This window comes from Podarcis liolepis (assembly GCF_965112155.1).
Source record: "Podarcis liolepis genome assembly, chromosome: 2".
In the NCBI taxonomy this organism is placed as follows: domain Eukaryota; kingdom Metazoa; phylum Chordata; class Lepidosauria; order Squamata; family Lacertidae; genus Podarcis; species Podarcis liolepis.
The window spans coordinates 32341998-32366350 of record NC_139555.1 but is presented as its reverse complement, the minus strand read 5'-3'; the positions used below and the strand labels follow the sequence as shown (position 1 = coordinate 32366350).

Here is a 24353-nt window from a genome sequence, read left to right as displayed (position 1 = left end):
TACATAATGTAGTCACAAAGCTTCCGCCAGAGACGCCCTCTCACAGACATGTGCCCGAAGGTACACATCAGACAACCGCGATTCAATTATTTCAAAACCTTTAATTGCTAATCTTTTCGCTGCTGCTTTTTTTGAAAATGAAAAGGAGGGACAGCTTGTCATACCAGATCTATGTGTACAAGCTTAAAGTTAAAATATTAGCAGATAGCCAGTCCAGGCCTTGAAGTGTCCCAACAGCAAAAACATAACCCGCCCCTTCCGATAACCCCTCATATACTGCAATTATGAATAATTCCACCCCATCATTCAGCCTAATGTTTGAAGACAAAGAACCAAGTCTTTAAGATAAAATATAATAGATTATCTTCAGCCAAAGATCAGTAAAGCTTACCTAGTTCTACTGTGCATGATGGGTTCTAGCTGGTCACCCCCAGTCAGTTGATGAAGTTTGGCTCTTTCCAAGTGCTCCATGTAATTATGAATCATCTGTTATTAAGAAGGAGGGGGGGATTACTTTAGAAAACTATTCATATCTGTTTAAGCAGAATGGAAATACAATATGCCTCCACCACCTGCCCCAAAGAATAAACCTTCTCTTAAGGTACTATGAGTATTTTGTTTTCGGATCATAAACTTAATTCCGTTTATGAAGTAACCCAAGTATCAAGACATTTTACCATTAAATATCTTTTTTACAGCAATGTTATTTTCCCCTCCCAGTATGCACAGAAATTTCACCTTGACAACACACCTTGAGAAGGCTATTCGTTGATCTTTTACACTGACTGTCTTGATTATTCCAAGGTCCCCATTCCAGCATATGCAAACAGCAATCTGAGCAGCACAATACAAATACACACCAATAGTTTTTCACCCGGGTGCAAATTGACAGAATAGACAGGAGGCCCAGTGAGTGGAAGAGATGCAAGAGTAAACTGAGAAAACACACAGTACATGTATCTTTCATGTATTTTGCAAAATGAACAGGTTTCTGCAGTCAGGCACGACTCCTATGCTTTCTTTCATGTACAAAGGGCAGAGCAGGGCAGATATGAGCCTGAAACCTGCTCTATACTCAAGTGGGATCCTAGGTGCATCACATCTTAAAAGCAATAATGTAAAAGTAAAATGTCAAATAGTTCCCGATTTTATTCCCCTTGAACTTGGCATGTTATCCTCCATCACATCTCATCCCAAATCTGTTGATTTTGTGTGGCTCCATAATCAGTCACACTAGGCTGATTCCAGACCCAGTTCACCCAGTTGTATTCTCTAAAGTTTTCAGCACAAGGAAATGTACTCCAAAGGATCCTAGCAACCCGATGGACTTCTTTTTAATCTGAGAATTAAGGCACCACCATTCCACAAGGGTCTGAAATTGTGCCCTACCTGTCCAAATTCCAAGGTAAGGTAACTTAATTAAAGAGGTTTGTTAAGCTTTTTTTAAATCTTCTCTCCAAAAATGTGTTCTAAATGTGTTGTTTCCCCTAAGTGGCTAGGAAGGAGTCAACGAGGGAAACATTGAACATTTCTGGCCATGACGGAGGACAAGAAGATGCAGAGAAAAAAGTTAAATGTCCACAGGATTCAGATGCACCTTTACAAGAGGTACCTAAAATATCTCTAAGATTAAAACATATAGGGGGAAAAAATCTCTCAGTCTCTCTGAAGGAACATATGACCTTAACATGAAAATACAATTTTTTCAATAGGCAACATTTTAATACAATTCCCTCCACAGCAGAACTAATAACTAGCGCAAATGAAACTATTTACAGCTGAACAAACCATCACATCAGATAATATCACACTGTGGTCACTCAATATGCAACATGATTGTTTTTTCCACCCTTCGGGGACATTTTAGATTAAGCTCTAAGCTGCAAGCGGTTAGTTCTGCATTACTAGTGCCCAAATAATGAAGGAAGCAGAAGAAATAATGTTTACCATTAATAACTACCAACGGAATACTTTAAAAAAATGTTAACATTGTTATACTGATGATATTGTGAGGTCTTGTTTGCACCATCTGCCAATTTGAATGTTTAAGTGATTTGTGAATATTCTGCATCTCAAACACATGTGACACAGCAGCCACTCTTTCTTTTTAAAACACAGTGGGAAATATAATGACAATTATTTATCATTTATATTCCACCTTTAAAATACACAACTATTTCCAATATGACTTACAAACAAACAATAAATAAACCAACTTCAAAACATTAAAATACTATTTCTTTACACTAAGGACAATATCCAAACTTGTTTCCCTTCCTCTCCCTGCATGTCACCAAAATCTACACTGGAATAAAATGGCTGCACTGGATACAACATTATTTTTCCCATTAAGGACTGGCATGTGCAGTTGCTATGCAAATGATTAGTTTATTCATTTTCCTCATGTTCCACTTTTCTGCTATATATGCCCACAAGATTGCTTCCGATAAAAAATAATTATACCACAATTGAAACTATGTGTACCACCTTCTTAAATATCTGATTTTAAAAATGTATTGAGTCAATTTGTTACTGGGTCTAAAAAAACTTCAGGTACTTAAAGTTCTTCAGCTTACAAATTGATTTACTCATGGCCCATAAAGCTTGTGAGAGAGTTCAACCGGATGCACAGTTAAAAGGAATTATAAATAAAATTTCAATGTATGCCATTTTATATCAGATTTTAGAAGACACAGCCAACCATATCAGAATAGAGTCAATATATTACGATTTGGATTTATGGAGGCATAAAGATTACCTTCATTGTTCCTCAAAAAATGCATCTCTCCCGGCCCCAACCCATGTAACCACATATGACTACAACACCCTCAAACTATTTCTTCTTTACTCCAAAATTGGTGGTGCATGTTAACTTGTCCCTGACATTTTGGGAAGAGAAGAAGCCATAAAATTATGCACATTCGTATCACTCCAGTACATCTGTCAACACTCAAAATTCAATCATCTCAATTGTGTCTGGGAGACCGACACCTTCATAACGGATACTCAGGTGATGCTTCTCCTGGATCTTGAATGGGGTTCCCAATTCCCCGAAGGAGCTTCTGCTGAAATCCTATACAGTGACAGATTTTCTGTAGTAGGGAGAAATCATGCTTTCTACACAGCAGGGAGTTGCAAATGTTAAAGTTAGTCTTCTCAAGTTGCAGTGGCTCATGGTTGGAACCCTGCTTATTTGCTACCCCCATACTATGAACCATTAAACTTGTTCAGTATTACAAATAACCATTGTCAGCTGACAAGCATTGGAAGAGAAGCAAGACTTTTTCAAGACAATAGATAAGTGACACAAGCTACATGCACTTAGCATAGCAGAGCTATGTAAGAATAGTTACAATGGCTTCCACTTGCTCTTTTTCTTCAATTGTCTTTTCAGCACCCCGAACAGCAACAATTATGACGCTATTGTTGACTTTTGCTTTGCCAGTACTGATAATGTAATGGCTTCAATTAAGTTAACCTCACTGGGATATTTGCAATTGTGGCCCAAACTTTTTAATGCTGAAATGCAGAATGTTAAAGAGGAATAATTTGTAACCCACTCATCATTCAAAAACAATCCAACGGAAGATAAAGTTTACAAAACAAATACATAATTATCCTTCTGGTTATCATTTCATAACCAGGGATTTATACATACCTGCTATTATTACAAACCACCCTTCCAAATTAAGAATACATCAGCCTCCCCAACCCAGCACCCTCCAGATGGTGCTGTACTAGCAATTCCACCATCCCTGGTCCCTGGCCATAGCAACTGGGGCTGACAGCCCAAGATTTTGAAGAGCAACAGATCCTGCATCCTTGTAGTACAAGATATCTAATGCATCTAGTTCAATATATTGGGGAGAAAGGTCTGTGTAACTTACAAATAAGCTTTTCCTACCAGGATCTGGAAGGAAATTCCATTTCAAAAATGTGTTTATCCTTTTTTTCATTAACATGGTGGTTCTGTTGAAAATCAAATTGTTTTACATATGTTCAAAAGGTGTGATGGGACAGGAATCAAACTTAGGTTTTCCAAGAGTTGAAGCATTAACCACATTTGCTCATAAATAATCAAGTTATGTGTTTCCCTGGCTAATAAACCAGGAATAAAAATTGATTTAGCTTACTGTTCACAAAAGTCAAAATATTATCAAAAGTAGCACATAGACTGCCATGTAGCCAAAACAGCCAAACATGATCATTAACACAGAAATATTTTCGCTAGTTCTGTTTTTAGACAATCTGTTTCTCTCCCAAAGACATATATGTCAGTGTAAATTTATCACCTTCTTGACCTGAAGTAATCTATGACTCAAGCAACAAGGATGGGTGGCCACATAAAGTCAAAACACAGAGTGTTGGTCAACAGTCACGAAAAGGCAGAGATGGATCAATGTGAACCACTGGACAGTGGTACACAATTCCTCCCCCACCCAAAATATAACTGCTTCCAATCATATCTTAAAAACTAATGCTTCAATTTTACCAGAATTCATCCATGTGCTTGCAACCAATTATTCTGTTCATACTTGGCTGCTCTCCAGGAGGGAAATCTATGACAAGTAGCCTAGAGATGAGTCCTTCTAATCCTTGTAATTACTCAATATCTGTTAAAATAGCAGGTTTTGCACTGCTGCAACTGTTGAAGGAAGAGCTGAACCAAATCAGCACATGTAACCAGACATAGCAAAGAAAGAGCATACCTAAAAAAATAGTAGAGATGTTAGTTTCCATTATTGAGATCAAATGTGATCTTTCAATATTCTAATCGTATTCATATCTTGGAGCTGTAGAGTTGCTGCTCTGTTCTTTTTTTTATAAAGTCTTGATCATTTAAGTTTTTCAATTACACTTGCCAGGCTGGACATACATTAATAATAGCTTTGAATGATATCCAACTAAGCCATACTTGGAATAGGCACATTGAAATCAATAAACTACTATAACTTGCCCATTGATTTCAGTGGGTCTACCCAAAGTATGACTTAGCTGGCTATGACACCTTAAGTCCTCACAGTTAACGTGCAAACAGGGCCATGAATCATATTGCATGGTGGGAGGTTAAGCTACTCAGCTTTTAAGACCCTCTAAAAATTTTTTTAAAAATCAGAGAAAGGCAGGATAAGAGACTTTGTGTGCGTGTGTCCTGCAAGAAGTGAGAGTAGACAGCATTCGAATCTGCCCTTTCTGCCTTGTCCTCACTAAATCACGACATAAAGAGGACTTAGCTGTGAATATATCAGTAAGGATTTTGATTTTTGTTTTAAATCACCACACAATCCTGACTCTGAACGGCTGGGTTCACCTCCTTCTCTGACAGTGTACCTATCATCTTCCCAATGAGCTGAAGCCATAGATGCTTTCTGACTTCGGTGGGGATAGAGTTTGTTGTCCACCAAGCCCTGGATCAGATTGCCTTACAGTCTCTAGGTTCCTAAGTACTGTACTAAGTGTAAGTGAATGAGACATATCAAGTGTCAGGGTGGGAGTTATAGACACAAATCAGCGTGAAAGACGCAGGGCTCTGTTGTCAGTGAAGTTAACTCTTTATTCCAGGAAATGGCATACAACTCAGCAACACTTCCCAGTAGGTCCTGCCCCTATGGAGCAGTTGCCAGGACAGAGGTCCCTGCCTTCCGCCCTTATTAAGGCTCCTCCTTTCCTGGATGTTTCCCTCTGCTCTCTGTTCTGCCCTCCTCATTATCCATTATCCAGCAGGAGAGAGAGACTCTCTGGGTTCTTCAGAAGTCTCTTGACCTTCTGCTCTGCTGCAGCTTTGGAGTCTGAACTGCTCCCTGTCACAGGCTCTTCCTGCTCGCTAAACCCTCATTTATGTTCAAGCGCCAGCTACCAGCACTGTATAGAATTATTAACATATCCCAGAGTGACTCACAACTGATGTCTGAAAAAATGGATTAAAAATAAATATGGTCCTACACAATATTCCTGAAGAAGCCAAATGTGCACTGCTATCTTAATCACATGAAGTTAAAAACCTACAGATCTTCATCCTTGTTTATCAAGCTGAATATTTATCTTCTACTACTGTATACTTTTCTCTATGTCCACTCACATAATGTCAAGATCTGTCAACGGGCGACTCAACATATCAGTTACATAAGTTAGTGCAGGGCAGGGAGATGGACCAGCCACCTCAGAATTCCTCATCTTCCAATTTGCCAGTAAGTGACATTTGTTACTGAGCAAGAGGTGTTGGAGCAAACACTGAGGCCTGGTGTAACTCCCACTTGTCTTTGTCTAGAAATGCCTCAAGCAAGTCAGAAGGCCTTATAATGAAACATGCCTTAGCCAACAAAATCATGCACGTCTGCTAATGAATACTGGTCACAAAATTTAGTTTTTTTCTACTGGTTTCCATGCAACAGAGAGGGCTTTTTTCTAATACAAGTTTATATCAACTTGACCATAATTACATTGGCCAAATTGTTCTTGTAAACAAGCAGTTCGATTTATCAATATTTTGAACAAAGAATATTTGTACTAAATTCAAAATGCGTAATATAATAGAGAAGCTGCAAGGGGGAAATAAAATAAAATAAAAGTAAGTTGTACTCCCCAAGGAGGGTCTTGGCATATCTCAAGAAATTTGACTGCTAATCATCAGGTCTTTCTCTAAGTCACGTGAAACATAATGGGTGACATGACTATCTAAGGTGACAGACTACCTTTTCAAGCAAAGAAAGAGTTGAAACAAACTAGGCGAGAACTCTGGTTTCCCATTAGGCTAATAAGCTAATAAGCCTGCATCCCACCCCTGCCCCTCAATTCAGTCATCTCAGCAAACATCAGGTTAGGATCATGCATGCTGCCAATATCAATCTAGCTCTGCCCTACAATTTAATATAAAGGATTTCAATGAACACACGGAAAACCTTCCAAAAACTCACAGCAAAAGCTTTGGAGAGCCCTTGGCAAACACGGGTGCAGTAGAAGCTCCCTTGATGCCCTTCCCACCAAGTCCCTGATGCACAGCTGCCTTCTCAAAGCACAGCTCCAAGGAGTATCTCTTTACCTACCTCTGAATGTCTTGAATGAAGAGCATTGTATTCTTTCTTCAGTTCTGCTTCCCTCTCTTCCAGTCTGGTAACTGAAAAAGATAATTAATTCACTCAGAAACAGACATTGACAGCCACAGTAACAGAGTCTACAGACATCATCTCCGGTTTCCACAATTCAAAGCTATTCATACAGAAACCAACTCTGCTCTGTTTTTTAGAAAATTGTGCTCCTGCTTTTCTTCCTCTTCCAAATGCTTTCTCAAGAGAGCATTGAGCAGGTCAGGCTGCAGCCCAGGGCATTTGGAGGGAACACCAAACCTAGTCCCAGAGTCGGGGCCTAATCCAATCTCCACTGTTCTTGAAGAAGTTCAAGTGGCCCAAGAAGAATCAAGGAACTGTGCTCACTAAAGCTCTCCAGTCAAGGGCCTGATTGACATGGAAGAAGCATCCTGCCCCTTCACCTTTAACAAGGAGGCTAGCTGCTCTTCAACAAGCGGACAGAGCTATACCAGACTATTCAACCACCAGGGTTCTTGTAATGCTAAAAGTGCACTCCCAGTACTAAAAATTATTAAGGGAGCCAAGATGTACTATAAAGGCAATCAAATCAATAGGTTACCAAGAACATACCATTGTCAGCCCACACATACTATCAAGAGAAGGTAAGACATTAAGAGAAACTGGGATGGAGTGAACAAGTTTGCCTGACGCAACAGTACAGTGGTACCACGGGTTACATACGCTTCAGGTTACAGACTCCGCTAACCCAGAAATAGTACCTCAGGTTAAGGGCTTTGCTTCAGGATGAGAACAGAAATCGTGCTCCGGCGGCACAGCGGCAGCAGGAGGCCCCATTAGCTAAAGTGGTGCTTCAGGTTAAGAACAGTTTCAAGAACGGACCTCTGGAACGAATTAAGTACTTAACCCAAGGTACCACTGTACCCACCATCACCTAGTATTCCTAATTTTCAAGTGTTTCCCCACCAACTGGAGTCCTGTTTTGCCAAATCAAATGAGATACCAATTTGGATTGCATATAACTGTTATGGCATGTTTAGGAAATACAGCGATACCTTGGGTTCTCGAATGGCTTAGCTCCCAAACAAATTGGCTCCCGAATGCCACAAACCTGGAAGTAAGCATTCCGGTTTGCGAACGTTTTTCGGAAGCCAAATGTCCGACACGGCTTCCGCTTGGGTGCAGGAAGCTTCTGAAGCCAATGGGAAGCCATGCCTTGGTTTTCGAACAGTTTTGGGAGTCAAACAGACTCCCAGAACGGATTAAGTTTGAGAACCAAGGTACCACTGTATTTAGATGTATTGTGCCTAGGCTCCTAGGTCCCTATGCAGGATTCAGGAAATAATTTACTAAACCCATCTCTATTATAGCAACCATTATATATGAAGATGCCACTTTTTTCTAGAAAGTGCTATTCATTCTTTTTTAAAATATACATATTAAGAACTCATAACAGATCTATAGTTTATACAGGACCTTAACACCACCCAGAGTACATTTACAGCTATTAATGCATGTCCATTTCAAGCCACTCTCCCCACTTGGCAGCTACAAAACGCAAGAACCAAGCAGGCAGATCTTTCCCATTCATTTCATTTTAGTCCACAGCTGCAAAATGTAACCATTCCTATTTACTGAACCATCCAACAACTATAGCATCTGCTCCATCTAGTGGACTACTAATTTGCCAACATGTAGAGATACCTGCAGAGTAAAAGGTGTCAATAACTTGAGGATATAGTCAACAACAGATAACTTTGCCTTATAAGCAGGGCTTGTGTCTTTTAGATATCTATATAGTGTTAGTCAATTTACATCTACTTACATAACAGGCACCAATTTTCTGAACATTAGGTGATCTTTGTTGCCCACTCACATAAGCACAAGAATCGCCAGTGCTGTTCAAAATCAATACTTTGTCTTCCACAGGCCCAGTTCACACATCACATAAAACAAAACCATAGTTGTTGTTGTTGTTGTTGTTGTTTAAAATGGTTTATTGTGAACAAGTACCTCATGTTCAGCTCGCCATTTGTGCTTTCTTTGGACAGAAAGAAAGCACAAGCCTCAGTTCAGACAACACGACAAGCCAGACCATGGCTTGTTTCATGGCAGCGTAGCAGCAAGAGGAGTGGGAAAGGAGGGAAGCACCTGCAGTTTCAGCAGTGTGCACCAGCAAACTACTTGTCCACCTTAAGCCAGTTTATTTTAGCTACCTGAAGTCTTGAGTATAAACACTTCCTTGCTAACAAGATAGCAATCAGAACATCTGCTGGTCCACTGAAAGCAGACACTGGGGAAGAAACAAAGCCCTGCTATTCTAAAGTCAAGTCAGAAACAGATGGGCAAGTCTAACTTAGCACCCTGCTAAATTGGTTCTGTTGCCAGTACAGATTCACCAGGTACTTCAGCCAGTTAAAGCCTTCCCTAAAATGAAACTGCTCAGAGGAACTAAAAGAAGCGTGGAACAAAAATGAAACAACCTATTGCTTCCACTTTCTTCCACCTGTCTGAAGCAGAGGAACTGAGTCTTTTCACTGCTGCCTTCTAAAAAAAGATATCTGCACAAGTGAATGCAACAATGGACAACACACAGAGTCTCTTTTTTTTCATGTACTCACGCAGGCGATAGGTAAAGGTAAAGGGGACCCCTGACCATTAGGTCCAGTAGTGGTCAACTCTGGGATTGCGACGCTCATCTCGCTTTATTCGCCAGGGGAGCCGGCGTACAGCTCATGTGGCCAGCATGACTAAGCCGCTTCTGGCGAACCAGGGCAGCGCACGGAAATGCCGTTTACCTTCCCGCCGGAGCAGTACCTATTTATCTACTTGCACTTCGTGCTTTCGAACTGCTAGGTTGGCAGGACATGCAGGCGACAACACACACTTATAAGATCCACTTAATCTAGTCCAATCCCTTCTCATCCAAACTAAGACAGGTATCCACAGCTAAAGCACCCCCCTTCTCAAAAGCATTCCATGACCCCTAAAGTTTCCATATCCCCTAAATAGTATTTTATTAGTGGCTTAAAGTAACCACCTTCTAAATTAGCCAGTTGTCCCATTCTTAGTCGCAGGGTAAACAACCTTTCTTCCTCCTAATAGTCCTTAAAATATTTCACCATTGTCAGCAGGATACCAGGCACATTTTGCGCCTAAAGATTCTCCATTTGCAAGCACTTCAATAAGTCTGGGTGTCATTTTTTTTGTGCTTGGCTGACACTCAAGGATTACTGCAATGTATGCAGCTTTGAAGCCTCGAAGTTTATGTTAAGGGTAGACAACATGTTAAGGAGTTTAGCAATAAAGAGCAGAGTGTTTTGAAAACCAAAGTATGGTCCCAATGTTTTTATTGTAAACACCAAATTAAACATGTATTAACAATTTCTGCCAAAAATAAGATATTAACAATATGTCACTTATGTGAATTGCAGATTAATTCATGCTTATTAAAATAATAAATAAGAAGTGTTGCCGGCTGACTCCCCTCCCCCACCAGTGGCAACTAGACATTCTGTTTTGGCATCCACAACCCAGATCCCAGAAGCCCTTTGGCTCCCAGCTTTTCCATCCCAGTTTCTAACACTGATTGTCAGCACATACAAGCAGGCATGTATGCCTCTGTATAAGAGTACAGGAAAATAAGCTGCTGTTTGGGCAAAGGTAAGTTCCACATTTTTTGAATAATCCACTGGCCAAATCATCATCATCATCACCATCATCATCCACTGGCTGTTTCAACTGCCATGACCTGAAAGCTACAGGATATACAAGATCACCTTTGTTCTTGCCCAGGTACAGGACCTTGAGGAGCTGCTCTGACTCTGCCCACCCTGATAATCCACCAGTACAACTCCACCTTAGCCAAAATGTGATTCGTGGGTGGTTGCTTTCAGGCAATGCTATTTGAAAGCAATGTGGGAGAAAGATGCATTTCATTTCATTTAGTAACGTTGCACCGTTTCTTTCTGAACACCCCATAAATCAGGAGATATTCAAATGTAACTGGAAAACTGGAATGTCATTCTCTGGAGGCCTTCACAGAGAATCAAACAAAGGTAGCAAGAGAGTTAACTGAGAGCAGCAGCAGCACACAGAAATCTCCTGGGAATGTTCAGGGTAATATGAAGAGTTTCAAAGCACTCATTGAGAGCAGAAACCCCTCATTTACATTATGATGCATTATTTATTGACGAAGCATCTTGCAAATCTGAGAGAGGGAGGGTAAACATTTTCTAAATAAATTATTTAGCATGGTCTCAACAGAGGTTCCCTGTGTTTAAATACAGCAATAAAATTTAAAAGTGAGAGATCCAAATAGATGAAGGTCATGTTTACATTCACAGGGCCATTTCCAATTTCAAGTGTTCACAATCACATTTGGGAAAACAGGGATAGAGTAGGTTTAATATGTTCCCCTAAAGAGTCCCAAATGACTTGGGACCGAACTGAAAATGTGCCTTCTCCAACATTTTCCAGCCTCAAATTTGCAATCTGTGGACAAGGCACAGCTCATCAATAGGAGAAGCACAACAAACAGGGAACTGAGGCAGGGCAGCTCCCCAGCTACAGAATCCCCTTTCCAATGGAAATCAGTCTGTCTCCCACTTTATATGCATTCAGGAAATGTGTCAAAAGACTTCTGTTTATCCATGCTTTTGAACTGTAGTTTTATGAAACTTTTACATTGGTACATACTGTCTACATTACCTGAACAGTGTTGTTTAATTTTTTTAATGTAATTTTATTGTTGTGATCAGCGTGTGAAACTCCTATTGTTCTAGGCACATTTTGCGGCTGGGAATTTCATTAACGCGAGCAATTTCTGAGTTCTGGGTGCGGTACTGCACCTAAGATTTCAGATTAAAACTGCCACTATTGCTGCCACTGAGGGTGTGGGAGGAGAAATTCCTGCCTGGTCGACTTCCAAGAAATCACTGCAGTGTAAGGCAAGCTGATAGGTTCTGACATTCCATTGTGGTGTCCACAACTCAGGTTTAAGGTGCCATTTAGCTCCTAGCTTTCATATCTCAGTTTCTAATACTGGTTGTTAGCTGCCCTAGGCTCCCTTTGGGGGAGGGTAGACTATAAATTTGAAATAATAAATAACAAACAGATGTCTTTAAAGCACATAGTTCTGAGTAAAATCTCCAAGCAAACCTGATAGTTTTCTTTAAGAGATAGTAGAGATACATAGGATTGACTAGTCAATCAGTTCAGATCTGACACCATCAATCCACTCTGGGGTACGGGGGAGGCAAACTCTGCTACTTCAATCCTCCAAGCAGATAAATCTATACTGTCAAAGTTGATTATTGGATCAGGGAACTAAGCATCTGATTCCCAATCCATAAACAGAAACCACAAACGTAAGAACCACACATACATGGTCCCTAAATCAGCCAAAGCACATGTGTGAGCAGGCCTAGTGGCACATAAAAACTGCAGGTGTCATAAAAGGGCAAAACCTACACAGTTCCTAGAACTAATTCCACAACTGCAACAGAAGTTCTCTTAAAGCTATAGACCATGAGGACCAAGGAAGGCAAGTTTGACTAATGTGATTGCTTTCTCAAAGTATTAATTGTCTATAAACCTAAACCAAATGGATTAACAGCATAACCAATGATGAAACTCCAGTTTTATAATAAGGTACATCCATGCAATATTCCAAAGTAAATTTCATAGCTCAAAACTAACACTGCAAACAGGCATTTAAGATCAACCGGAACAGCTAGCTGCTATGGTATCAATGTGCTATTGAGGATATTCTGCACTGTTTGTGTCCTAGACAATTTGATAAACCTGAGGCCCTCCACTGCATATAGGTCTTCATTTCCCCCTTGTGTTTACCATGTATTTGCTGTGAGATCTGAAATGCATCCAAATATTTAAGAACCTGCTGGGCAGCTTCAATGAACAGTGGACAACTTATTTACGACTTCATGACAAATATGTTTCTTTTTCCCTGTAGATGACCGTGAGAAACAGCTCTCAGCATTACAGTTTTCAGGCTATAGTTCAAAGCTCTCCAAATTTTGGAAATTCTCAAAGCATTAGTTCATCACCTTACTTATAACCTTGCAAAACAAGTAATGGAAGCCAAAAAGATATCCCAAGTGGCATTTTGAGGTAATCCAGTGCATAAATTCATAGCAAGAGAAGCTTTCAAAAAGCACAAGCCTTGGGCAATGTCTCAAAAAGAACTGTTGACTTCTCAGCATGAAGATGAAGCAGCAAGCAGCTTCACAATCCTGTGTTTCCTTTCCTATTACAGCATGACGACAAACTCTGTGGCAATCTTTAGAGAGGATTCTTCTTTATTGGTTAAAACAAGAATGAGACAAGATGCGAGAGGAGATTTAATTTTCTCTAATGGGATTTGGTGATCAAGCCACTCAAGGTACATTGCAGCAGTTGGATTCATGATTAGTGCCAGTTACAGCTGGTTCTGAAATAAGGCAGCTGTACATCAGTGGTTGCTTCCACGATCTGACTCCCTTCTGTGCCCAGTCTCATCACAACCCCATCCACTCAACCACAACACCATCATGCTGGTAGAGGCAGAAAAAGGGGGCAGAGGTGGGTTGCAATGGGCAACTAAGGGTTAAAGGCTGTGGCTAGTTTTTCCATCCCCTTTATTCATTTTTAAAATCCATGTCAGGGACTGCACATTCTGAATTCATGTGACTGGGCCATTCTATTACAATGTTTTACACTTTACAGGCAACTTCCCATTCACTTGAGGGTTGCATTCCAGGTCACTGTTTGGGGGCCTACAGACTTATTTCAGCACCAACATTAACCACGGTTAGCACTAACCAGAGTTCCCTCTTATAGAAGATTTGTAATTGAGGTTTGAAGCTGATTAGTAATCCTAGCAAACCCTGGTTAGCATTAAAACAGCAGCCATATTTAAAGTGGCCAGGAATTCACATGGAAAAACCAGGAGAAGGATGGAATACAATCTTATCATATGCTCCGCTGACCATGGATAAGGATGTTACATATGACTATCTCCCATAATTACTTTGAGGCTAATAAACCACTCCAGTGTCCTTAGAGAGCAATTATAACCTTGCCAATTGTGTAGCAGCAAAATATTCGCTACTGGTTAAATTAAAAACAAAAACACACTTGAGCTGCATCCAAGGAACTATGAAACAAGTTCCATCAGCTGACAAGACTTCAGACTTTAGCAATAGCCTCATCCCCCATCCCCTCTTGCCACAAGGCAAACTGCTTTGAAAGGGGTTTCAAAAGTAGTTTGTGATATGATAAAGTCAGCTATACAAATAAGAAATCCTACAGGGCTAGCTAGCCCAAGGCCCTCCTATCAGCTTAAGAAACTCTGAGCCATAGCTAACATTAAATTAACAAGATTCCTAGCCACTTTTAAATTGTAAGATCAGTAGAATCAAGGTTGCTTTGAAATTTCTGGACATAGAATGACAGAATCATAGAATTGCAGAGTTGGAAGGGACTGCAAGATTCTGTGAACTGCCCTGAGACCTCTGGGTATAGGGCAGTACATAAAATCAATCAATAAGAACAATAATAATCTAGTCCTGCACAATGCAAGGATCTTCTGCTCTAAACACTCCACAGCAGATTTGTGGGGCTGCAGGGGGGAAAGGGGGATATCCCATTTGCACGTGTTGAAGTCTATTGTGCAAGTGGGCCTCTATACTTGGATATCACCCATTGTTTTTTGGGTGAGAAAAGAAGCTGAAACTGAACTTCAAGAAAGTCTTAACAAAGTTAGTGAGAAGATGATCTTGGACATCAGTCAACACAAAACAAAACTTAAATCACACATACATACATGAAAAGGCAAACACTCCCGCTAGTGAATTATACTGGTGCAGTCATTTTATGCTCTTTTCTATTAGAAGATAAGAGTGAAAATATCATGCAAACCATGCAATGGTTATAATTAGTTATAATCCACTGATAAAGTCCCACTTACTTTGATCAGCATAGTTTTTTGCTTTCAGTTCAAGCTGCCGGGTTTGCGACTCTAAAGCTTCCACTCTTATCTGCAGATCCTTTTTTTCTTGTTCTTGAGAATCTTCAAATTCAATAAATTTCTTCAAAAAAGAAACAAAATATTCATGGGCATGTGCATTTTATGTGTTGCTTAAAATATTTTTAGGCCTCTTTGGGGGGCAAATGCCCATCCAAAGCAGCTTACCTGAACAATGAAACAATGAAAGAAAAAATAATATACTGTATATATTTTTAAAAACCTAAAATCTACCCCAGATACCCCAAAAAGAACATAATTCAATCAGAACATCACCCAGCTAATTAACATAAAGCCTGGGAGGTCATGTGGGGTGGAGGGGGAGATCTCTGGGCCTTTCTGAAAAGCCTAGGATGCAGAAGTCTAATGTAGGTGCATTGGAAAGGAAATACATAGTCAGGGGGCCACCATAGGGAAGAAACTTTTGCTTGTGGCAATAAGCCTTCAGAACATAAGAAGCATCCTGCTTTCACAGTGGCCAACCAGATGCCTATGGGAAACCTGTAAGTACAACAGCATTCTTCTTACTTGTCATTCCCAGCAACTTGTATTTAGAAGCCTTAGTCTCTAACGTGGGTGGCGCTGTGGGTTAAACCACAGAGCCTAGGACTTGCCGATCGGAAGGTTGGCGGTTTGAATCCCCGTGACGGGATGAGCTCCTGTTGCTCGGTCCTTGCTCCTGCCAACCTAGCAGTTCGAAAGCACGTCAAAGTGCAAGTAGATAAATAGGTACCGCTCTGGCGGGAAGGTAAACGGCGTTTCCGTGCGCTGCTCTGGTTTGCCAGAAGCGGATTAGTCATCCTGGCCACATGACCCGGAAGCTGTACGCCGGCTCCCTCGGCCAATAAAGCGAGATGAGCGCCGCAACCCCAGAGTCGGTCACGACTGGACCTAATGGTCAGGGGTCCCTTTACCTTTAGTCTCTAACAATGGAAGTAGAACTTAGCCCATCAGTCTAGTCATATTTTAAAGCCACATAAGTTAGTGGCCAGCAATGGCTCTTGTGGAAGCAAGATCTGTAGCTTAGCTATCCACCATGTGAGGAAGTACTTTGTTTGGTCTGCCCAAAATCTTCCAACATTCAGCTTCAGCAGCTGTCCCCCAAGTTCAGGCTTCCTCAAACTCGGCCCTCCAGATGTTTTGGGCCTACAGCTCCCATGATCCCTAGCTAGCAGGACCAGTGGTCAGGGATGATGGGAATTGTAGTCTCAAAACTACAAAGGGCCGAGTTTGAGGAAGCCTGCCCAAGGAAGGAAAACCTATCTCTAGCCACTTTCTCCACACCAGACATGATTGCAGGCATTTCTATCACGTTGCCTCTTTCTTGCCTTCTCTCGAAAACTAAAAAGCCTCCAAAAGCTGTAACCTTTCCTCAAAGGGGAGTTTCTCCATCCCTTGATCAGTTCTGTTGCCCTTTCCTAAACCTTTTTCAGCTCTACCATAGGTTTTTTGAGGTAAGGCGGCTAGAATTGTACACATTACCCCAAGTGCAGCTGCACTGTAGATTTGCATAATGGCATTGTGACATTCCAATCCCTTTCCAAATGATTCCCAGCATGGCATTCACCTTTTTCTCAGCTGCTGCACTCTGGGCTGACATCTTCCTTGAGCTATCCTCTATGTCCCCAAAGTCTTATTGTTGCCAGTTCAGACCCCAAGAGTCCGTGAAATTTAGATTTTTTTTGTGGATCATTTTGCACTTGCTTATAGTAACTTGCATTTCCATTTTACCACCAGTTTACTCAGTCTGGAGAAATTCTTTTAGAGCTCTTCACAAACCTCAACAACTTTGGCTTGAACCCCACCAAAAACGGAACAGAAGAGGGGTTTAAGGGGAGAAGGCTCCTCTCCTCTCCCACTTTGCTCCTTTAAAGAAGCAGGCTCTCTGTCCCTCTCTCCTTCCCACTCAGCGGCTCTTCTCCCGCTTTGCTGTTTCAAAGCGAGACACGGAGGAGGGAAGGAAGGGGAACCATGGATCCTCTGCTCACGACTGCAGCAGATCCCCCCCCCCCCGGTAGGCATTCCCTCCATAACACGCACAGACATTTCCCCTTACTTTCTAGGAGGAAAAAAGTGAGTGTTATGGTGCAAAAAATACGGTAGTTCTACACTACTTAAAAGTCTTCATCAAAAGCTCTTATCACATCACCTACTTCCCTCTGACCCTGTCATTATCACACTCTATACCAATAAAAGCAATAGATCCTACACTTCCTTAGTGCTGCATAACTTCAGGTCACAATACAATTACCTGAAGCTGCAAGTTAGAACTACCACGAAAGGTCCAAGCTGAAACTGAATGATAATTGCTAACCTGAAAAAAAAAGTTTTTATTTAGAAGTAAGCTGGACTGTTCTCCCTTAGCTATCCCTTACTCATTTTACATTGAGTCTTTAACACTGTGAACCATTCTGGCATGGGCCTATCTTATTTCTTCATACATATTAGTTGTACAAAGGAATGCCATTGTTAAGGCATACAGTATTTACTTTTCTAAAAGCACTTCATTTTTGGCATTGCAAACAACTCTCAGTTCAAGTGTTCTTCAGAAATTAAGAAATTTAACAGAATAAATGAGTTCTTGCCTCCACCTCCTTTAAATACTATTTGTATTAACATACCAAGTCTCTCTCCTATGAAAACAGCAGAACAGTCATAATTCAAGGATGTACTAGACCAATAAGGCCCCCCAAACTTGTAAAATATACACCAAACAACTATTCAGGCAACTTTGTGACAAAACCATCGCACAATTACTGTACCAGACAACAGTGTGTAAAAGTGGTTTATGAGGGTTGTTTGCCAACAAACCACAGGCGGAAAAGGACGACTTCACTTGCAATAGTTGTTCCATGCAGGCCCACGCCACTCTGAGACATCTATAACATGCTTCTGATTTATATTTTCCTGCACTGATCAACATCTCAGAGCCTCTCCAAACACAATGTTATGATGGCTCAATACTGAACTTGCTTAAAAATAAATAGGCATGTTCTCTGGTTTGGGGCTTCAAATCAAGGATTCACATAAAGTCCCTGCACCCCTCCCTTTCTGAAAGCAGGGAAACAAATCTGGAAGCCACAGTGAACCACAGCCTCCCATTACATTGGGACTGAGAAACTATGCTTAATCATGGAGCAAGCCAGGATATTAAGCCATGGTTTCAAAAGCTTCCTGGACTGCTTTCCTACTCACCCCAAAGAGGAAGTGAAGGAGGTTCTCGTGGGTGCAGAAGGTGAATTTATATCTTGGCTTCTAAAGCCAAGATTCGATCCTCCAAATGCAAACATTGTCAATTGCCAGAAGTGGTAGAGGCTTGCCATTTCTTTATAGTCCGCCTTCTCTCACTCCCCCTCTTTCATATAAAGTTCAGTCCAAGAAGCAAGGAATGTCTGTGAGGGATCCTTCACAGATTGCACAAAATACGCAATTCTCGGGAGATTTAAAGAAAGGAAGGAGACGAGGAGCAAGGCTAATTCTACCACACACCCCATTCATCCCTAGAGACCCCTTAAAATAACCAAACATTTGAAGATAAACAGGAGGGCCTAATACAGAATCACTGGAAGGAACAAATGGTCAGATGATTCATATGCAAACCACCACTCAAAAAGTAGCAAAAAAACCTGCAGGGCACAGGAAACACAGAAGGAAGAGCATCTAGATCTATTTTTTTTGTTTTGGAACATCTTAGATATAAAGATCCCTTTTCAACTGAAGTTATTTTTCAGAGTGCTCATTTTGGAAAAGCAACGTCATTACTTAGCAGTCACATGCAAACCTCTGGCTGGTCATTTGATTCTTCCATTTCCTGAAACTTTCTAGTATACCAAGATTATACCTCACTCTCTGAAAACTCTTATCAGTTATGAGAAATCACCACATGCATTAAAGGAACACTGAACAAAAGCAAAGACCATCATGACTGATACTTTGGCATCGCTATTTTTAAAAAAGGCACACATGTATTTCTATTTGCTCACACTTCACCACTACATACAGACATAAAGCATTCAAAGGGGGGAAATTCAGATGCTTTTAATAATAATAATAATAATAATAATAATAATAATAATAATAATAATTTATTTATACCCCGCCCACCTGGCTGGGTATAAAAATATTAAAATACTGTAATACATCAAACATTAAAAGCTTCCCTAAACAGGGCTGCCTTCAGATGTCTTCTAAAAGTCTGGTAGTTGTTGTTCTCTTTAACATCTGGTGGGAGGGCGTTCCACAGGGAGGGCGCCACTACCAAGAAGGCCCTCTGCCTGGTTCCCTGTAACTTGGCTTCTCACAGCGAGGGAACCGCCAGAAGACCCTTGGTGCAGGACCTCAGTGTCCGGGTAGAACAATGGGGGTGGAGGCGCTTCTTCAGATATACTGATGGATTAATTTGAATTCATTGCAGAAATAAAAACCCTACAGGAATAAATGTGATGGCACCTTAAACCTAGGTTCTGGGCACAACAACGGAATGTCTAGGCACACTTTTTTATAACAGGAATATAAAGCTGAAAATGAATGAACTGCAGCTAAAATATTACATTCATTTTTCACACCCTCCCTTCAGATGTCAAGGAAATAAACAACTATCTGACTCTTAGAAGACATCTGAAGGCAGCCCTGTTTAGGGAAGTTTTTAATGTTTGATGTTTTAGTATGTTCTGATATATATTGTGAGCCACCCAGAGTGGCTGGGGAAACCCAGCCAGATGGATGGAGTATAATAAATAATAATAATAATAATAATAATAATAATAATAATAATAATAATTGAGTGTATTTTTAATGGTGGCAGTCAAGTAGCGGAATGCCCTTTCCCTAAAAGGGCTTTCTTGGCACCTATGCTCTGGTCTTTTGCAGCGGCAGGTAAGCATTATACAGTGGTGCCTCGCAAGACGAAAAGAATCTGTTCTGTGATTCTCTTCGTCTAGCGGTTTTTTCGTCTTGCGAAGCAAGCCCATTGACGGATTAGCGGATTAGCGCTATTAGCGGCTTATCAGATCAGCTGATAAGCGGCTTAGCGGCTTAGAAAAAGGGGGGGAGGGGAAAAAACCGCAGGAACTCGCAAGACATTTTCATCTTGCGAAGCAAGCCCATAGGAGATTCGTTTTGCGAAGCACCTCCAAAACGGAAAACTCTTTCGTCTAGCGAGTTTTCCGTCTTGCGAGGCATTCGTCTTGCAGGGCACCACTGTATTTTTATTTTCTCAAGATTTTAATATTAATAACATATTTAATAACATAAGCTAATAAGATATACGTAGTTTAAAATCTGAAACTTTAGATGCTGCTATGCATTTGTTTTTATTTCTGTTTCTGATTTATATCCTATATTTAAACACTTTATGATTGTGGTTTTATAATTCCTATGTAATTTTTTTCTCATTAAGCTCCCCAAAGACTGTTTTTGTCATTGAGAAGGATAAAATTTATTCATTCATAACAGTTCTACGGTCTCAAGCAGCCATTTTTTCCAGGCCTGCTATTCAACATCCATTTTACTTGAAAATGCCTGAAGTGTATCAAGGAACCTTGCCACATGCAAAACATATACTTGGACGTGTCCTATGGGTAAGCAACAAATCACCAATATTTTACAGCAAAATATTTAACTATAATCAACTAAGTCTCACAAGTTGCACAATTTTACTCAGAGGAGCCAATCCTGGGCATTTGTTTATGACATCTACAAGTATATTAACTTTCTACATTAGGACCACATTTTAAAATTTTGGCTTAACATAACTGGAAAACACAAGTTCATTTTTTCATTTGCACCTGCAGTACAGTCAGCCAAGCATGTGCAAACAAGGTATAAATAGATTTTGCTGCTTTCCAAGCCACATGAACAAGCATTGCATGCATCTACAGTAACCCATTCACTTTATGGAGAGCAATACATAATGGCTTAACAACTAACTTCTACATGATTTCTAAATGGTACATACTTAACACAAAAGTAACAAAATAGTGAAAACACTACAGCAACAGCATCTATGCATAGGTGATGTTGCTACTTTGCCTCCTGGTGTACATTTGGATGTTTGACACACTAGCAGTGATGAGTAAAATCTAAGTGAGAGGATCCTTACTTAAAGCAAGTCAATAAGTAATATGCAACCAATAGCTGTCACTGAAATTTCTATTTAAATCACAATTTATGCTCCACACAGCATCTTTGTTTATGAAGCTGGTTTGTCACACACAAAAATATATCAGGCAGGGCCAGGAACTTTATTCCCATATCCTAATCCTAAAGGACTGACCACTTAGTAATAAAGATGTTACTTGCTAATTAAAAGGTAAAACCTGAGGTGTACATATACTATGTACAAAAAGCATACTAAAAATGTGTGTAGCTTACCTACCTTGATCCAGGTACATTGTAGCATATTATTGATTGCCATGGCATTCAATTTATTTTTCAATTCAAAGCCACACACTGCACTAGAAAAATATTTCTTGTCCCTAGGCACCAGTATTAAACAGAATAACCAGGTGCTTGGTACACAATACAGAGATTTTTTTTTTCTAAATTGAAAGCAACACCAGTGATACCCAAGATTACTTCTGCTTGCAATAGTATAAACTGTTACTCTAAGTAAACAAAGCACATGCGAACAGCATACTGTATCAGCTGAGCAGGGTCACAGTCCAGCTCATATTTTAAACTAAGTGTTGTAGGGATTGAACCTGGCACTTATCACCTGCCAGCAATCACTACGCCAGGCTGCTGTAGGGGAGAGAGGAGAAAAGATGCAAGGCCACTATCTGTCCTGCTAAGAAGCCAGGCTCTTCCTGCCATCAATTTCTACCTAGCAACAGTATTTACATCAGGTAAATAGGATGCAGAGGATGAAAGAGAAGGGATGCATGACTACTCCACTGGCCCAGCTGCGAAACCTGCACTTTAAGTGCTTCCTCTCCTTGGACTTTTCCATTCCTGTAGGTCATTAGACCTTTTATGTCAGAACTTGAACCTGACTTTGCTTATTTCCTCCTCCCTCCTGGTTTTCCTTTTGTGTTGTGTCTTATTAGACGGTGCATTTGAGGACAGGGACAGTATTTTTCATGATATGTAAAGCTGTTCTGGGAGCCTTTTTTGGCTGGAGAGTAGGAGGGGGGGAAATACTTTAATAAACAAACTCCATGCATTCAAAGCATCAAAGGGCCAACCTTCACGTGATGCTCAGTTGTGTGATTCTTCCCCTTGAAGTTTGATTTTGGTTTTGTTGTTGTTTTAATGAAAAGCAGCCTTGAAGATTGTGAACAGAAGAGATGTGTGAGGTGGTCTGCTTAACCATTTCACTTCTTGCTCTATGTCCAGTCAAAATCTGCCTTCCTAGCTGCTTTCCCAACGCAGAGGAAATATACCAAGCATGGACTATATTGCTTTTATCACTGATCACACTATGCTTGTTCTCAGCTTTTCTAGAAATTGGGTAGATACCACTGCACACGCTCTTCAAAAATCAGTAATATTATGAACGGTGGTATTTACCCATTTTCTAAAAAGCGCACAATTTGATAAGTAACAAAGGCAATAACATGATACGGTAGCAACAAAGTCTAAAATGTGATATAAATAATGTGGCACTCACCACTGATATTTAAGATGCTGACTTTTCAGTGAAGGACTATTTGGTTACACCACCTGTTGCTTTAACTGACATTTTCATCCATCAGTCCTGAAGACAATCACTGTCCAATTCCAGGGAGTACAGACTATCCACATCTTAGGCATTTATCTAGGCTTCATGTTGCATGATTAACATGTGACAGCTACCCACTAAGGAAGTTAGCATGCTGCCCCAGAGAAGGGGAGCGTTGAAAACAATACAAGGAACCTTTCAGAAGTCCAGGCATTACTACAGCGTAAGAATCACCTTGGCCAGAATTCTAGAGTTTAACAGCAGCCCAACCAATTCCATGAGGAAGCTCCCAGGCAAGATACTAAAGCCCTGCCACATCACCCTCTGCTCCACACACAACAGCATTTATCCTCTGAGTTATGGAACACACCAGGCTCTCCTGCAGGTCCCGCCCTGGCAACTTCACACTACTGTCACTGTGTCAGCCTGCTCCCTCAGCGTTTTCCTTCCACTTATGTCCACTTCCTTCCACCCCACTTGCATTGACATATGCCACTTCCCTGGGGGCTCAACGCTGCTACAGTAGTACCTCGGGTTAAGTACTTAATTCGTTCCGGAGGTCCGTTCTTAACCTGAAACTGCTCTTAACCTGAAGCACCACTTTAGCTAATGGAGCCTCCTGTTGCTGCTGCGCAATTTCTGTTCTCATCCTGAAGCAAAGTTCTTAAGCCGAGGTAATATTTCTGGGTTAGCGGAGTCTGTAACCTGAAGCGTATGTGACCTGAAGCGTATGTAACCCGAGGTACCACTGTACTTCTTTGTGTGTCGTCCCCCAACTGCCACACCCAAACCTGCACCAGCGAAGTTGCCTCATCTCCCTCCCCAAAACTTTCATCCTCCCATCCCGCCAACACCCTGGGATGCCACTCTTCCAAAACACATACACATCTTCCTCTTCCTCCTTTCTTCTTCTTCTTCTCTCTCACGTGCGGAAGCGGACCCCCTCCCCTTGGGACCCTTCCTGGCGGCCCTGCAGCAGCAGCCCCCCCCCGCCCCGCTCCTTCCCGCCTCCTCCTCCTCACTCACCTCCTCGGCCTGCTTCCGCAGCGCCTTCTCCCGCTCGTACTGGGTGAGGAGCTGCTCGTTGTCGTCCCGCAGCAGCTCCAGCTCCACGCTGGTCTCCTGGCTGTGCGCGCAGACCGAGTCCAGGTTCTCCAGCACGGCCACCACCAGCGGCATCAGCTCGGCCACCACCTCCTCGTCGTAGCGCCCGATGAGCCGCTCGAACTCGCGGTAGATGGAGCCCGCCAGACCCGACACCCGCTCCGACATCATGGCCGGGCCGGGGCCGCCCGGGTCCTCCTGGTACACCACGCCGTCCGCCAGCTCCATGGCCTCGCAGCGCAGGGCAGCACGGGCCGGCCGGAGAGGAGGCGAAAAGCCCCTGGCAGGAGAAAGCAGCAGCAGAGGAGGAGCAGCAGCAGCACCGCCCGCCTGCCTCCCTCTGCAGCGGGGCCTTGATTACAGCTCAGCGCGAACAGGAGGGAAGCTTGGGTGACAGGCGCGCGGCACTGACCTCACCCACGGCGCCGGAGTGGAGGGAGGGGGCGCGGGGCAGTGACGTGGGTCGGTGGGCGGGGGCACCGGCGCCCCTCAGCATTCGAAGAATTGGGGCGAGGGGCGG

General features: G+C 41.7%; 1 protein-coding gene across 4 annotated transcripts in view; it reads right to left on the bottom strand.

The window, feature by feature from the left end:
* Window positions 1–24352, bottom strand: part of SPAG9 (sperm associated antigen 9) — a 74361-nt gene extending 50009 nt beyond the window's left edge. For 2 of the 4 annotated variants that reach the window (XM_083487109.1, XM_083487111.1), the window contains exons 1-4: window positions 23756–24260; window positions 15013–15133; window positions 7044–7114; window positions 392–486 (exon numbers count right to left, since the gene is read on the bottom strand). In XM_083487109.1, coding sequence (XP_083343235.1) covers window positions 392–486; window positions 7044–7114; window positions 15013–15133; window positions 23756–24061 — 593 coding nt within the window. In that variant the 5' untranslated portion in view covers window positions 24062–24260. Of the gene's footprint in view, window positions 1–391; window positions 487–7043; window positions 7115–15012; window positions 15134–23755 lie in introns of all 4 variants that reach the window. The other 2 variants (XM_083487110.1, XM_083487112.1) reach the window with 2 other exon arrangements.
* Window position 24353: the final 1 nt, after the last annotated feature.